This window comes from Fringilla coelebs, assembly GCF_963513975.1.
Source record: "Fringilla coelebs genome assembly, chromosome: 4".
NCBI lineage: Eukaryota > Metazoa > Chordata > Aves > Passeriformes > Fringillidae > Fringilla > Fringilla coelebs.
Genome location: NC_140032.1, coordinates 49,829,875 through 49,844,453, shown reverse-complemented (window position 1 = coordinate 49,844,453; position 14,579 = coordinate 49,829,875). Strand labels below are relative to the sequence as shown.

General features: G+C 52.0%; 1 protein-coding gene across 1 annotated transcript; it reads right to left on the bottom strand.

Moving 5' to 3' along the window:
* Positions 1–9,694: 9,694 nt before the first annotated feature.
* On the bottom strand, positions 9,695–14,131 carry LOC311152821 (uncharacterized protein C4orf54 homolog; the record flags this gene model as incomplete). Its single annotated transcript, XM_084204226.1, has 1 exon — positions 9,695–14,131. The coding sequence occupies one exon, from the start codon at positions 14,129–14,131 to the stop codon at positions 9,695–9,697; it is 4,437 nt and encodes a 1,478-aa protein (XP_084060352.1).
* Between the last annotated feature and the right edge of the window lie 448 nt (positions 14,132–14,579).

Below are 14,579 nucleotides of genomic sequence, written 5' to 3'. Positions count from 1 at the left end.
CAAAGCAAATGCTCTGTTTATCCAATCAGTGGGGTTAATCAAGATGTAAAATACGTATTTAATAGTGGTATTACACGTACTTTTAGGTAATCAGCAGTGGTAGCAATTAAACAATAATTCATACATGAAGTTCAGAGAAGCAAACAAATGCTCAGTCTTTTCTAATTGGAAGCCACAGAAGAAACAGTGCAATGATAACCCAGCTAAGTCCAAAATGCAGCCCACTTGCAATTGAGACTTGGAAACTTTCCCCTTCCAGGAGTACTAATTTTTGAAGAGTGTTTTTCATCTACTCTTAAAAAAATATTCATATATATAGGGATGCAGTTTGGGTTTGGCAGGCAGATTACATGTTCTCAATAGCAACAAGCCTGGGGGTCAGCAATTCTAATACAGGTGCTTTTTTTTGGTTGGTTTTTTAAAATTTTTTTTTAGTGTTATGTTCTATGTTTGGATAACTTGTTTAGATCTGACATCAGATCTAAACAAGCTATCTGCTTCTCATTTTACTTTGTTTCTACTCCTTTTCACAATAGAGTTGCACTTTTACCATCATTCCTACCAGTGACTATGTAGAAACTTACAAGATTTTCTCCAACAAACCTTGAAAATCCCAGTCATGTTCCACCTTTCAGTTTATTTAAGGCATTGTAAGAAATCCTCATACTTTAATTTCAGTAGATTCATGTGGTGTGAGGCACTTTGTGTCTGGACAAACACTGGTTGCATTACTGGGCTTCTTAAGGAAAGGTTAAAGTTCATGTCTCTCAGTTTATTTACTTTTGACCTCTCTTTTGTGGAGGTTTCAGCTTCATTTTTCCATCTATTGTGAGAAACCAGCAGTGCTGTGAAAATCCCTGAAATCAGGCTCCAGGAGCTCTCCTTCAAGAAAAGCAGTGTTCCCAAATTTTCCAGTTGACAAGCCCAGGTCCCTTTGCAATTTCAGACTTCTCTGATTTTAATAAAGTGATCCAAGGCCTTTCTCTCTTCTCTATACACCCACTATTATTTTGTGTCTGTTTTGGTCACCCTTTATCTCCTGGTAACCCAACTTGCTTCTGTCTTCCTTTAAGCAAAAATGTTCTTTTAAACTGCAAAAGTAATATTTCAGTTTTCAAGTCTATTTTGGAATTTTCTGGTGTTTGGCTCATGCTTTTTTAAACACTTGGACTTAACAATAGAAACCTTTTCAGTCTCCATGAAGATAGAAGGAACACACTAAAGCAGCAAAAGATTTTTCCTAGTAATAGTTCAAGCAGTAATGCTATCCACTAATAAACTCATCTTATTTTGCTTGTATTGCAATATTAGGCAATGAAGATAACTTACACAGTGAGAAGAAAAAAGTTATTTACCCCACCAACTGCTCTCTCTGAACACATTGAAACAGTTCTTTGGATACCCAAACCCATTCACAGGTCAAAGTTAGTTCACTGAAACTGGGGAGTTCTTTCTTAAATTATACTTGGGTAAAAAAAACAAGCAATGCCAACTTCCCTTTGTAAGAGGAAAGAATAAAGAGAAATCAGGTCAGAGAGAGACTTTCAATACTGGGACAAACTCAGGGAGAATCTGAGTGCGGGGTTTTTGATCTGCTCTCTGGTATAATCCCTTCTTCTGTTGCTGTTTACATGTTGGACCAAGCAATGCCTCTGTTTTCGCTTGTTCTGCACAACAGCCAACGTAACTTTGCAAATATACAACCAAGCAGGACTGCAGGCTTACTTGCGGTGTGTCTTTTACTGAAAAATACATTTTATTTATCATAACATTCAAGAGAAAAAACAAAAACAAAAACAAACCCCAACATAATACAAATGCCAACTCATTCAATTACAAACTTTGGTACTTGGCAGTTTCAGACACTCTGTTCTCACATGGCTGTGGCGCTCCGAAGTGTTCCTGCTGTGCAATTCCCAGAGCGACGCTGCCGTCCTTCAATCCCAGGGCAGCCTGCAGTGGGATCACTCTGGGTTTCAGCTACAGGCTTGCCACAGTGTTGTCTCCATTGAGAGCAGCTCAAAGAGTCCATTTCTCTCCAGTTATACATCTTCTGTTTCTTAATTCTTCCTCCACAGGCAACAGTCATCAACACGATGCGTTCGCGGCGTTTTCCCCTTTGCCTTACAGCCCACCCCTCTCTCATCAGACATACCACCCACATCCTCTTAACAATCATTATCCTTACTTCACATTTGCACTTTTAAATATCTTTACACCAATAACTAACTCACCCCTTTAAAAGTGAGAGGAAAAAGAAAGAGGCGGGGGGGGGGGTGAGAAAAAAAAGAAGAAATAAAAAAAAAAGAAATAGGTGAAAAAAAGCACAAGCATTTTTGAAGTATGTGTTCTCAGGTAGCCACAAGTTAATGGCAATATATAAGCATAAGGAATGACACTTTGGCCATCAACACTAAAGAATAAAGGTAGCACTGAATACAGAATACAGACAAGGGGGAAAAACACCCCACACAACCCATAAATACATTTCAAATCATTCACCAGTTGATTCACCAAGGGCTAAATTTGATACTGAGTGAAACCAACCCTGTTGCAAAAGACCAGAACAACATTCTGATGCATCACTCCAGTCCCGCTCAAACTTTTAATTGGATCCTGACCTAAAATGCATGGACAGTTGGCTGGTGCAGCCCTCCAAACCCTGACAGCAGGGCTGGGAGGCAACTTGAGTGGTGCACAGGATTTTGCCCTGCTTTGCACATGGGGTGAATTTCAGCTGTAACATACTATGACTGCACCGTGAAACATATAATACTAGCAGCTTGTGAGCCCTGACATGGAGGGCTTGACTCTAATCCAAGATATGTGGTTACACATCACCCCATCCACTGGAGAAATTCACCACTGGGTATACATGGAAGAGCACCATATTACCAGAGCTTTTTTCTGGTGACCTTTTGTGGCATTATCTGCTGGGTTCGGCTTGACTCAAGCCCAGAGATCGGGTTCTGTAAAGTGAAGAACCTGGTGCTCAGGTCTGCAAGGCATTCAGCACTCTGGGATGAGTTCAGCAAAGCTTTGCATAGATGGGTGAAGGAAAAAATCCTTCCACTGAAGTCCCCAGGAATCTGCTTAAGTATCTGAAGTTGGAGATGTACGTGAAGGCTTTGCTGGGTTAGCAAAGCGAAGCACCTTGCAAAACTGACCCCTTGATGCAAACAAGAAGTCTTTTTAGTAATAGACAAAATCAAGTAAACACTGTTTGACAATAGGATTGACACATTCCACTGAAGTAAACTCCCCTGAGAAAACAAATAGCTGCTGGTATTCCCTCATTTCATTGCTTTCATCTCCACAGGCAGTGAAAGAAAAAAACCCTGCAAAATTTACCTCCAACAAATACAAGTTAAAATCCTGGGCAGTTGTTTTCCATGCATTTTTTTTTTTCCTTTCAAGTACACCGGGTGAAACTGTAAACCTGAGGCTGTGTGTGCAAACCTATATCTTGTAAACTGCAACGGGAAACTCCGCTCCGAGCACCGATACAGGAAAAGGTAGGACAGGACCATTGTGGAACAGGGATGCTAGTATTATACTGAACATTCTGCACATGTGTATGTCACAGGGAGCCAGCCACTCTGGTACCTGCACTGTCCTGCAGTCCCAAGTACTGTTCTGTTTAACACTGATGCTCTAATCACAACACCTATGGACCTATCAGTCATGAGAAAGGGGGAGAAGCATTCATCTCCTTTAAGAGGCAGTCAGCCCCAGTCCCAGAGGGAAGTTAAAGCTTGTCATGCAGACTGCACAGCTGAAGAGCACAGGGATTAGCCTTACACTATCTGTGCTCTTTAAAAAGGGTTAGAATATCCACTGGATTTCCACAATGATGAAAATGACTGAGAAGGCACATGAGAAATCACTCGCTATCTGCACCCTTGTGGTGCATTTCATCCTGAGAGCAATTACAATTTGTGCCTGTAAACAAATAAATTGCATTGAAATACAGTCTCACACATATGGTTAAAGACAGCTCTACCTGAGTTTTCTGTACCGCGTGACTTACTCAGGAAAATGAAAACCCAGGGCTTATTTTAAAAATGGGAAACACTCAAACTTTCCTGGCTGCAGGAAGCCTTGAGAACAGGTGGAGAAAAATCCTGCCTGTGGGCAAATGCTTAAATAAAGACTTTTGGGATTTGCATTTAGACTTTAAAATTCTAATCTGATACCTCAAGAAAGCTTTATGTTATATAATTTAGGTTTGGTCTTACATTTATTTGCTTCCCAAAGTGCTTCACTTAGCCAAGATTTTGTGCAGAGAACAGATTATTGAATTTATTTTTGGTGTCATAATAAAAATTCTCTTTTGCTAAGACAAACTAGTTGCTGGTAACGAAACAATCAGTTTGAGCAGAGTTGGACATATAAATCGCTGCACTGTCAGTAATCTTATTGCATATTTTTTTGATCAAAAGGTAAATATTTTCTTAGCAAATTGTAATTGTAGCCCTCAGATAAACCTGTCAAACAGCTAAAGAAAGAACTGCATAGTAATTTAAAAATTATTCTCACAGGGCAGTGATTGGATTGTGTTTTCAACAATAGACTGCAGTCTTAAAGGAAAATAAATGATGTTCTCTCCTTTAGAACAAGGATTTTAAAATATTACATTCAGTTTCTGGTTTCCCAGTATTTAACTGCTGTCCCAATTAAGGCAACTTGTGATATTCAACACAGTACAGAGGAGCAAACAAAAAATGAAAGCAATCAAATGTGTTTTCTGACAGTTTGTTTTGAACCATGGCAAAAAATAAACACTAAAGATAAATTTAACACTACAGCCCTCTTTGCAATTCCAAGTGAGAAGTAGAGAGTACAAAAAACCATCTGATTGCAAATTGTGATTAAAACCTATATGGAAGACCCTCATTTCCAGCAATAGGAGAGAGCTGAGGGCTTTGTTTCGTTTCTGAAGAGCTGCAGGGCTGCACTGGATCATCACAACACATTCCAGGGACCTGAATGAAGCTGTGTGGTGATCCACACTGAAACACTGCTGCATTTACACCCTGCAATTTACAAACAGCTGCAGTGGCATCACTGCCATTAGCTACCAGCACAGAGGCAATACCTAAAGCCTGCAGATCAGCTTCAGTACAAAAAGAACTTTGCACAAACTAATGCAGTAATTTAGTGCTGCTCACATAATTAAATGTAGGCATACTCCAAAACAGGGGGGCATTTAAGAGAAAACAAGAAACTTACATGCTTGTTTTGTATGATGAAGCAAAAAAATTGAGAAAACCGTAGAAGCAGTTTTTAGGATTAATGTTGAGGAGTTACCAAGTGTATTTCAAATTAAAGTAGCATAATTCTTCTTCCTTATCCCTGTGGAAAAACAAACAAACAAAACCAGAAAAGCATCATTAATATAGATTGTTAGAGAGCTGCCACAACAATCTGAACAACCTTTACTCCTCTAGAGAAGTGCATAAATTCCTCCTTTGTCACCACACTGCTCTTGCTCCTTATTTCCTAAGCCGCTGCCAAGAATCAGCCAAGGGCACCCAGGTTTTCAGACTGAGTCTGTTTTGGGCAGCCCTGGTGTTTTGAGCAGAACCCATCCTTGCTGCCCAAGGTGTGGAACGTGCTGTGCCTTCCCCACAGCTCCCAGCAGACAGGTCCTGGGGAGCCCCATGGACATAGATGGAAAGAGGCCAATGTGACCTGTGTGGGATTTCAGTGATCCATCTGCTCAGTTAAAGACTTGGGAGCTTTCCTTACCAACACAGCATCCAGCATGGAACACATCAGGAAAAGGGAAACCACCCACACCCAGTGCTCTAAGATTTGTGCAGTGAACACTTAAATACTGGCTCAGAAAATCATCCTGGGCAGGAGGAGTCATTAAGGCCACCATGAACTCTGACTGGTACCAAGGCTCAGCACTATTGAAAAGTTTCCTAAGTAGCCACAGTTTTGAACACAAGGTCACACTTATTTCCATTTGTTGACTGATTTACTTGATCAAATGTTAGAGCCTGTTTGGTTCTTGGAATATTCCAGTATTTCCCACTAAAATAATAAATTCTTTACTAAATTCTCAGCAAAGGCATCAGTGTAAGTCCTATGTACTGCATACTACACTGCAAGCTGACTTCTTAGTAATGTAGAACATACATCCTGCTGAACAGGGAACAACTAAAACAAAGTTGGTAAAAACACCAGTTTATGAGTCTTTAAAATCATTTTTATATACTATCCCCACAAAATTAATTTTTAAAGGAAAGCATATATTATGTGATAGAAGTTAGGAAGAAAACACAACTGATAAGTCTATTTGCATATGCATATGCAATTCCTGTACCTGTAAGGTGTTTATGCTCATGGTTTAAACAGAACAACGAAAAATACCCTTCTAATATTGGCAGTGCAATTTACTACAGTTACTTTCTACTTTGCCACCTGTTCTTTTCTCATTTATTTGCCAAACACAAGGCAGCAACTCCAGAGAGTAAAATATGGGACTAGATACAAAAGTTAAAAACACATTTTCATTTACTCATTCTGGGAATGAGCTCCTGTCAGGCAGTTCACCCTCTACAGGTTGGTTCTGTCGAGGTTTGGATGCAAGTTTATTTGAACTGAAAATTAGCATCAAGGAAGAAGTGCAGCGGGCAAGGATGATGTTGCTAAAGCTCCTCATTTATTGTGAGTGAAGAAGAGGAGGGAGAGAAGCAACCATAAGATATCACTCAGAAATATGCATATATTTTCCACTATTTTCTGCATATCAAAAATTTAGGAATAGTTCAGAAACGGCAGCTTGGATTTTGTCAGAACACAAACGGATGGGATCCATTTTACCCCAATGATTATTCAGGAAAAAGCACCAGATACAAAGAGAAGTGCTGGAAGAGCAGCAGATGTGCAGGGGATTTGATGTCAATCCACCACAGGCATCACACCATTAGCAAAACTTCAAGTCCCACTGACCTCCTACAGGTGACAGAGACCAAGATGGAGCAGTCCTTAACACAGTGATACAGTTTGTGAATGAAGATGTGAAAGAAATAGAGCAAAGGAAGGAAGAAGAGAGCATGTGCAGTGCAGAAAGGAATTCAGGGGTGGAGAAAAAGAGCATCCATTCAGCTCATTTTGCCTAGTAAAAAAAAAGGGACCTGAAAGGACAATACTTTATTCAAATCTTGCACTCACAGGATGAAATGGTTTCAAATCCATTTTAGGATCTGCACAGCATTGCTGCAATCAAAAAACCCTGGTCTGGTGGGAAGGCAACTAACTGGAATTAAAAAAGTTAACAACAGTTCACCCTTGGATTCGCATGAAACTATACTGATGTTCTTGTTAGGGGAAAAACACCACACTGAGCAAACAAAGGCTTTTCATTAGGAATGGAATGACAAAAGATAAAAGAAAATAATGGAAAACAAAATAGACATCAAAAGAGAGAAGAAGAGGAAAAATTATCCACAGGGGCATGAAAGTTATGTAGGTGAATGAAAATAACAGGAAGAAGAAGGCTACAGATGTGATTCCCCAGGGGCATATACCTAATTTTCCACTGAGAGATAAGACACAGGAATAACCAAAGTCTAATGACAAGTTAAACTCATCCTGCAGCATGCAGTTAAAATTATTTATTTTATGACTGTCAGAACAGGTCAAGAGAAAAAACTGCATCCATTGTCCAGCAGCAGGACACCTCCCTCAGCAGGTCTGAGACAGCCCAGAGGGGGCACCCCCGTCTGTATTAGACAACAAATGCCTTGGCATGATCAAAGATTGAAAGGATGGTAAAATGAAACTCAGGTCTGCACACTGCTGGATGACCTTCTGTACTGAGCATGCACCACCAGGGTTTTGGGGCAGCTTTCACACAGTTCTGCAGTGGTGGAGCTCTGCCACAGCACAGCAAAGCAGGGCTGCTGTTTTAACTTCACCAGGGAGAAAGAAAGAGCAATTTGGTGAGAGCATCACCTGCCTCACCAGGCACTGAAGGCAAGCTAAATACATGATAACAGGATAATCCTTTGGGAACTGAGGGGCAGGGCACACCAGGAAATATGATGTTTTTCACTTTTAAAGAGTGAAAAAGACAGAAGAAAAGCTGGAGGGTTTTATTTAGTTACTGTTACAAATACATCTACTATATACCCTACCTTTTCAAAAACATCACATTTCTAATCCGAAATCTTAACAAATTCCTTCTGCTAGCCATCTCAATTCAGCCTCCAGACCAAAGGGAAAATAATAAACTACTTTTTGCCATTTCATCTAGGTTCTATATTTCTCTGGCAAGATGAACTCAAGCAGCACAGCAGAGCTCAAGTTAAACTGGCATGTTGCCTGTCCTGAGTGACCCATAAGGGCCAATGAAAACAACTTCATCCACAGCCAGGATAAAAGAATGGAACATTCAAGATAATTACAAGCAGAGAAGTAAGTGTACAAATGACATTGATAAGGTTTCATTCAACAAATAATCCACTATGTAGTAGATGATGCAAACTAAAAAGAAAAAAAAATAAAGCAAAATAAATAACCCAAGTGCTGGAAGACAAAATTTACCCTCAAGCATGCAACTGGGCAAAGCTCAGCCCAAACTGGTGACAAACCCAAACTTCTGGCTGCTGCCACTCTTCCACTCTTTCTCTTTGCCTTTTCATATACACCAAAAAATTCTTGGTAAGCCACAGAAGATTTGGCAGTTCTGCCTAATATTGCACGTGATAAAGATGAGCCATGCATTCCAATGCAAGAGGCAGAAGGAGCAGTGACACCAGTCCTGAAGGCATTCTGTAATATTTCAGGTCATTTAACATGAAATGCCATCATTCCTTGGTTATTTTGCACAGGACATACTGCACCACACTGGTTTCAGTGCAGCCCAGTCCTGTGCCCTCCTCCGTGCTCCAGGACAGGTGCTCAGTGTCCCTGCATGTGCATCCCTGAATTTGGAGGCTGGCCCTGGGTTACAGCCCCAGGTAGCTGGGCACTGTCAGGACTCTGGCACTACAAACTCAGAGCTGCTGTGTCAAACTGCTTTTTTTTTTTGGAGCTCTCCTGCAGCACAGGCAGCTGTGGGCACCTCTGCCCCTGCCAGCAGCCCCATGGCTCCAGGAGAGCACACCTGGGACTGCTCCATGCATCCTGCTCCCTCACCCCACTAACAAGAAGGCCCCAAAATAAGGGTTTGCTTCCATTAGACCCCCTCTCCCACTCCTCTTGAGGTTGGGGAGAAACAGGCACAGGGGAAGGAGAGAGGTCTTCACCTCCCCTTGGGAGGAAGAGGTGAGAGGTGACACAAGAGGAGGATGTGGTTCCAAGGTGAAGGGGCTCTTTCATGGCTTGCAAGATGGGTCCAGATGATGGATCCAGAGATGCCCAACCACACTGTCATCCCCGGGAGCAATGGAAGGTGCCCCAGCCATGGAGCTGCACAAATACAGGTTGTGTGATGAGTGGCTGCGGTGTGCTTCTCTGAAACTGCCACAAAAAAAGAAGCTCCAAGTTATACCGAACTGCACCACGGGGTGTGCCTAACCTTTCTGTATTTCACACCCTAGTGAAGGCCCCTTTGTGGACCCTGTCTCCCCTGAGGAGAAGCTGTGGCACCGCTGTCATTCGGCCATTAACCCGCTCTGCCCTGACCATCACCGGTGACTGCCGCGCCCGACAGGCAGCACCCACTCACCCGCGCTCTTCACCGGTGCTCCACCACGAAGCGCATGGTGGTGCCGTCGAAGGAGGGCGGCGCGACGATCCGCGGGCCGGTGGCCGGCGCCGTGATGCTGATGACCGGCTTCGACTCGGCCGCCCCGTGCCGCGGCGGCGGCGGGCCCTTGCTGGTGGCCACGTAGTAGGGGCTCTCGGCAAAAGCTGCCTCTGGCGCGGCGGGGCTGGCAGGCTCTGCGGCGGCGCTGCCATCGCTGCCCGAGTGGGACAGCGGGCGCTGCAGGGCGCCGGCGGGCAGCACGGTGGCGGCGGGCAGGAGCCCGGGGTAGAGCATGTACGTGGCGCCATAGGCACCGGCGTTGAGGGCAAGGGGCGAGAGAGGCAACGGGACGGGAGCCACGGCGGGCTGCTGGGGCACCGGCACCTCCACGTACTGCCCGGTCTCGGGGTCGAAGAGGCGCCGCTTGAGGGGCTGCTGCACGGGCGTGTCCACCAGGTAGTACTGCCCGGTGCTCACGTCCAGCAGCACCTTGCGCTGCGTCTGCGGGAAGGGCTCGGCCGCTGTGGCCGCGGCGGGCACGGAGGGCGAGAAGCAGAGCAGCGGCGGCGGCGCGGCGCCGGGCAGGGCGGCGAAGGGAAGCGGCGGGCGGTACAGGGCGGCGGGCGGACCCTCTGCGGGCGGCGGGGCGGCGGCGGGGGGCTCCTCGGCGGGCGGTGGTCCGGGCGGCGGTCTGGGGCTGCCGGGGCGCTTGGCAGCGCTGAAGGGCTGCAGGCCGCACAGCGCCGCCGCCGCCGCTGACGCCGACACCGGGCTGGGGCGGACGCCGCCGCCCTCCGTGGCCCCCGCAGACGGGGGGGAGCCGGGCTCGGCGGCCGCCTTCAGCGGCAGCGACAGGTAATTCCCGCAGTCGGGGCCGCGCTCCGCATCGCCGCCGCCGCCGCCCGCGGGCAGCCGGGGGGAGCGCGGCGGTGCCGGGCCCCGCGGGCCGCCCTCGGGGGGGAGCTTGGCCGGCGCGGGGGCTGCGGCCCCGCCCGCTCCGCGCAGCGTGAGGAGGGCGCGGGGGGCGGCCGAGGGCTCGGCGCGGGGCGGCGGCGGGCCGCGCTGCCGCTGCCGGGCCAGGCTCTCGAAGGCGGCCGCCTTGGCCGAGACCTTGTCGGCGGCGCTGTTGGAGGGGCGACGGGGTAGCCGCTCGCTGCTCGGCCCCTTGCCCGACGGCTCCTCCGGCTTGTCCGCTGGCGGCGGTGGGGGCGGAGCGGCAGCGGCGGCGGGTCGGGACCCGGCGCCCCGCTCTTGGCTGGCGATAAGAGAAAGGACGTGGCTGTCGGTGATGGGCAGAGGGTCGCTCTTGCGCTTCCACTCGCGCTTGTTGAAGCTGTAGAGCTCCTCCATGCTCCGCACCGCCGCCGTCAGCTTCTCCAGAGCGTTCTGCACCGGCGCTGCCTTGCTCTCCTCCCGCGGGTCCTCCTCCGGTCCTCGGCCCCTGTCGGGGGGCGGCGGTGGCGGCGGCGGCTGGTGCCGCCAGGGCGCGGAGGATTTGGAAACGATCTTGAGCACAGCCGGCTGGCGAGCATCGCTCTTGTTGGGGGCGATGGTGGCCACTGGCAGCCTGCCCGAGGTGCGGTGCACCAGCACGGTGCCCTCCGGGGGGCAGGCGGGCGCCCTGCCCGCCGCCTTGGCTCCCGCCTCGGTGGGCTTGGTGCCGGTGTGGCCGACCGCCTGGCAGGTGATGACCACGGGGGAGAGCGACCGGGGCACACCGGCGATGACCAGCTGCTGCCGGGGCTTCTGCTCTGGGCCGCCTTGCTCGGAGGCGCCGCTGCCCTTGTCGCTGCTGTTATCTCCCGAGTCAGCGCTGTAGGAGCTTTTGATGAGCTTCCGCACGTCCCGCACCTGGTGGAGGATCCCCTGGGCTCTGTACTTGCTGTCCCTCACGTCGCGCACCAGGAACTGCGGCACTTTGTCGGTGCCGTCGCCGGCCTTGAGAGGCTTGAGCGCCTGCCCCCTGCCCTCCTCCGGCGGCCGGCCTGCGATCTGCGGCGTCAGCAGCTGGGCGATGCTGAAAGCGGCGTCCCGGGGCTGCTGCACGCTGCCCAGGCTGATCTTGATCTCGGGGGCTTTGGGCTTGGCGGCGGGGGGCGAGGTGGCGGCGGCGCCGGCCGAGGACACGGCGGCGGCCGCGGCGGAGCACTTGGTCGCCCTCTTGCCAGGATCCTTCTCCCGAGGGGTGTGCTGAATGGCGGGGACGAACAGGCGGGACATTTTGGTGGACTTGCCGGCAGAGATCTCACCCAGGTCGGCTCGCCAGTCGTTCTTGGGAGAAAGTTTCAGCTTGCCGACGGGCGCCCTCTCCTCCTTCTTTTCCGCCTCCCGCTCCTTCCAGGACCTGAAGGCGCTGTTCTGGCTGCGGAGGAAGGTGGCCTTGATGGCCTCCGAGGCGCTGCGCTTCACCTCGCACAGCTCCTCCGACAGCGCCCGGTCCAGGCTGCGGTTCCCCTCGCGGGGCGTTGACGCCTTGGAGGCCGGAGAGCGGCCCCCGCCGCCCTCGCCCGCATCCTCCGCCGGCGCCGCGGTGCAGTCCGAGCCGCCCTCCGAGTGCCGGGAGTTCTGCCGCTGCACGCCACCCTCCCGATGCCGCTCCCGGCCGGCGCTGCCACCGGTGGATTCAGACTCCCGGCCCGCGCCCGGCCCGGTGTAGGAGGTGTCGGTGATCTCGCCCCGCTCCATCTTGAACTCGTGCTCCAGCTGCATCTTCTTGGAGATGACGTTTTTGAGGAGGCTGGAAGCGAACCTGGACTTCTTGCTGGAGCCCTTCCCGCCGCCCTCCGCCGCCGGCGGCTCCCCGGCCTCGGCGGCATCGCCGAGGTCCAGCAGGGTTACTACCCGGGAGCCCGCCCGCAGCCGCCGCGGCGTTTCGACGTGGGCGATCTCCCCGTCGAGCTTGCTGACCACGAACTCCAGGGCTTTGGTCTGCGTGCGGCCGGAGCGCAGCAGGCTGGGCTCGGCTCTCGGCCCCAGACTGCCGCACTTGAGGTCCAGGTATGTGGACCAGCGGTTGATGCCCAGGGCATTGTCGGACAGGGAGGCGGAGGAGGCGCAGGAGCCGGGGCGCAGGGTGTCGAAATAGGGGTACGCCAGGCTGCGGAAAGCCCTGGCCGTAAGGTTTCGCACCTCTTTGTCGGCATCGTCCAGCTCGCTGACGGCGCTGGAAGCGCCGCTCGAGTGCTCCCCTGCCCTGGCGGCCCCGCACCGCGTCTGCAGCCGCGCGGGCACCGCGATGAACTTTTTCGCGTGGTCGCGGACCGCATCCTGTTTTAAACTCGCATTGCGGTCGGGAGCCGCGGCGACACGGAGACTCATGTCGCCTTCATGCTTGGCAGCGTAAACAGTGTTTTGCTTTCCGTGCACGTTGCTAGACTCATTTATAGCCCGGGAAGCGGCTTTGATTGATAGGAGAAGCTGGGCGCCCGGGCTCCCGCCGGGGCGGCCGGGCTGCTTGGACCGGCTTTCCCCCGAGCTGGCGCGCTTGTCCGCGCCGGGGGTGTCGTGTTCGGAGGTAAGGCTGACGATCTCGGTGCTGCTGGTGTTGTCGATGCTGTCCGTCTGGTTGTTGGGGTCGCTGGTGGTCGTGCTAAGGTAGCAGCTATTCTCCTCCTCCTCCGTCAGCGTGTCCCCCGGGGTCTCGTCGCTCCCGAAGGAGGCGTAGTCAACGAAGGAGTAGATCACGTTGTTATCCTCGAAGTCCCAGCGGGCGGCCAGCCCCGCGTCGAAGTCCATGTCGTGGTCCACCTCGCTGAGCTGGATCTCCTGCGTGCTGATATAGTGCGCCTCGTCGCGGCCGCCGCCGGGAGGGGAGCCCGGGGGGGCGCCGGGGGGAGTCGCCTTGCGCCCCGCGACCTCATCCTCCACTTCGCTTTCGTAGCCGAAGGACGACGAGGAGGTTTTGCCCTCCGTCGACACCGGGTCGCCCATTGCGGGAAAGTCGTCCGCCTTGGTCACGGGCGAAGGGCAGGAGGAAGAGGAGGAGGACTCCGGGCAGACCCCCGCCTCCGGCGTCCCGCCGCTCCCCGCCGCTTCCACGGAGCCGGGGCCGGTGTCAGCGCCGCATTCCGCCGCCGCCGGGGAAGGAGGGCGATCCCGCCCGTGGTCCAAGGATGCTGGCCCCGCTTCCTCCCCCGGGGGTCCGCCTCTCGCCGAGTCGCCATCCCCGGTTCCACCGGCTCCGCTGTCCGGTGCGGGAGCGGACGCTCCCTCCGCGCCGCCGGCCGGGGCCAGTTCGGGCTCCTGGCGGCTCTCCTCCGGCCCCTGCGGCGAGCGGCGGATCTCTACGTACGCCGCCTCCCTCTCCTCCTGGGTGGGCGCCTCCGGGCCGGGGTTCGGGCTCGGGTTTGTGCTCGGGTCCCGTTCCGCCGCCGCGCCCTCCGGGCCGGCTCGGGGGCTGGCGGGCCGCTGGCCGGGCGCGTCCATGCCGGGGCCGTCGGGGCGCGGCAGTGGCCCGCGGGGGCGGGCAGGCACGTGCCGGCGGGGACGGGGGGGCAGCGGCCGCCCACGCCCTGCCCTCCCCTCCCCTTCTTGCCCTCCCCTCCTCTCTCGTCCCCTCCTCCGCCCGGCGCGCCGGCTCCCGGCCCGGGCGGGCATCGCCGCCGGGGGGCGGAGGGGTCGGGTCGGGCCGGGCTCGGCTCCCCCCGCAGCCCCCCGCGGCACAGGGCAGCCGGTCCGGCCACCGCGGGGGAGCTGGCCCTGCACATCCCGGGACGGACCCATGTCCTACGGGTTTTCCGAGATGGTCTTCACTTGGACGGCCCCAGGCGCGGACTATACATAGAGCCGGCGTCACTTAGGCCGTCTGAAATCCTATTTTAAACATCTGTGTTTGCCGGAATAAAGGCGCCCGGACACCCCTTGGAAGCGGATA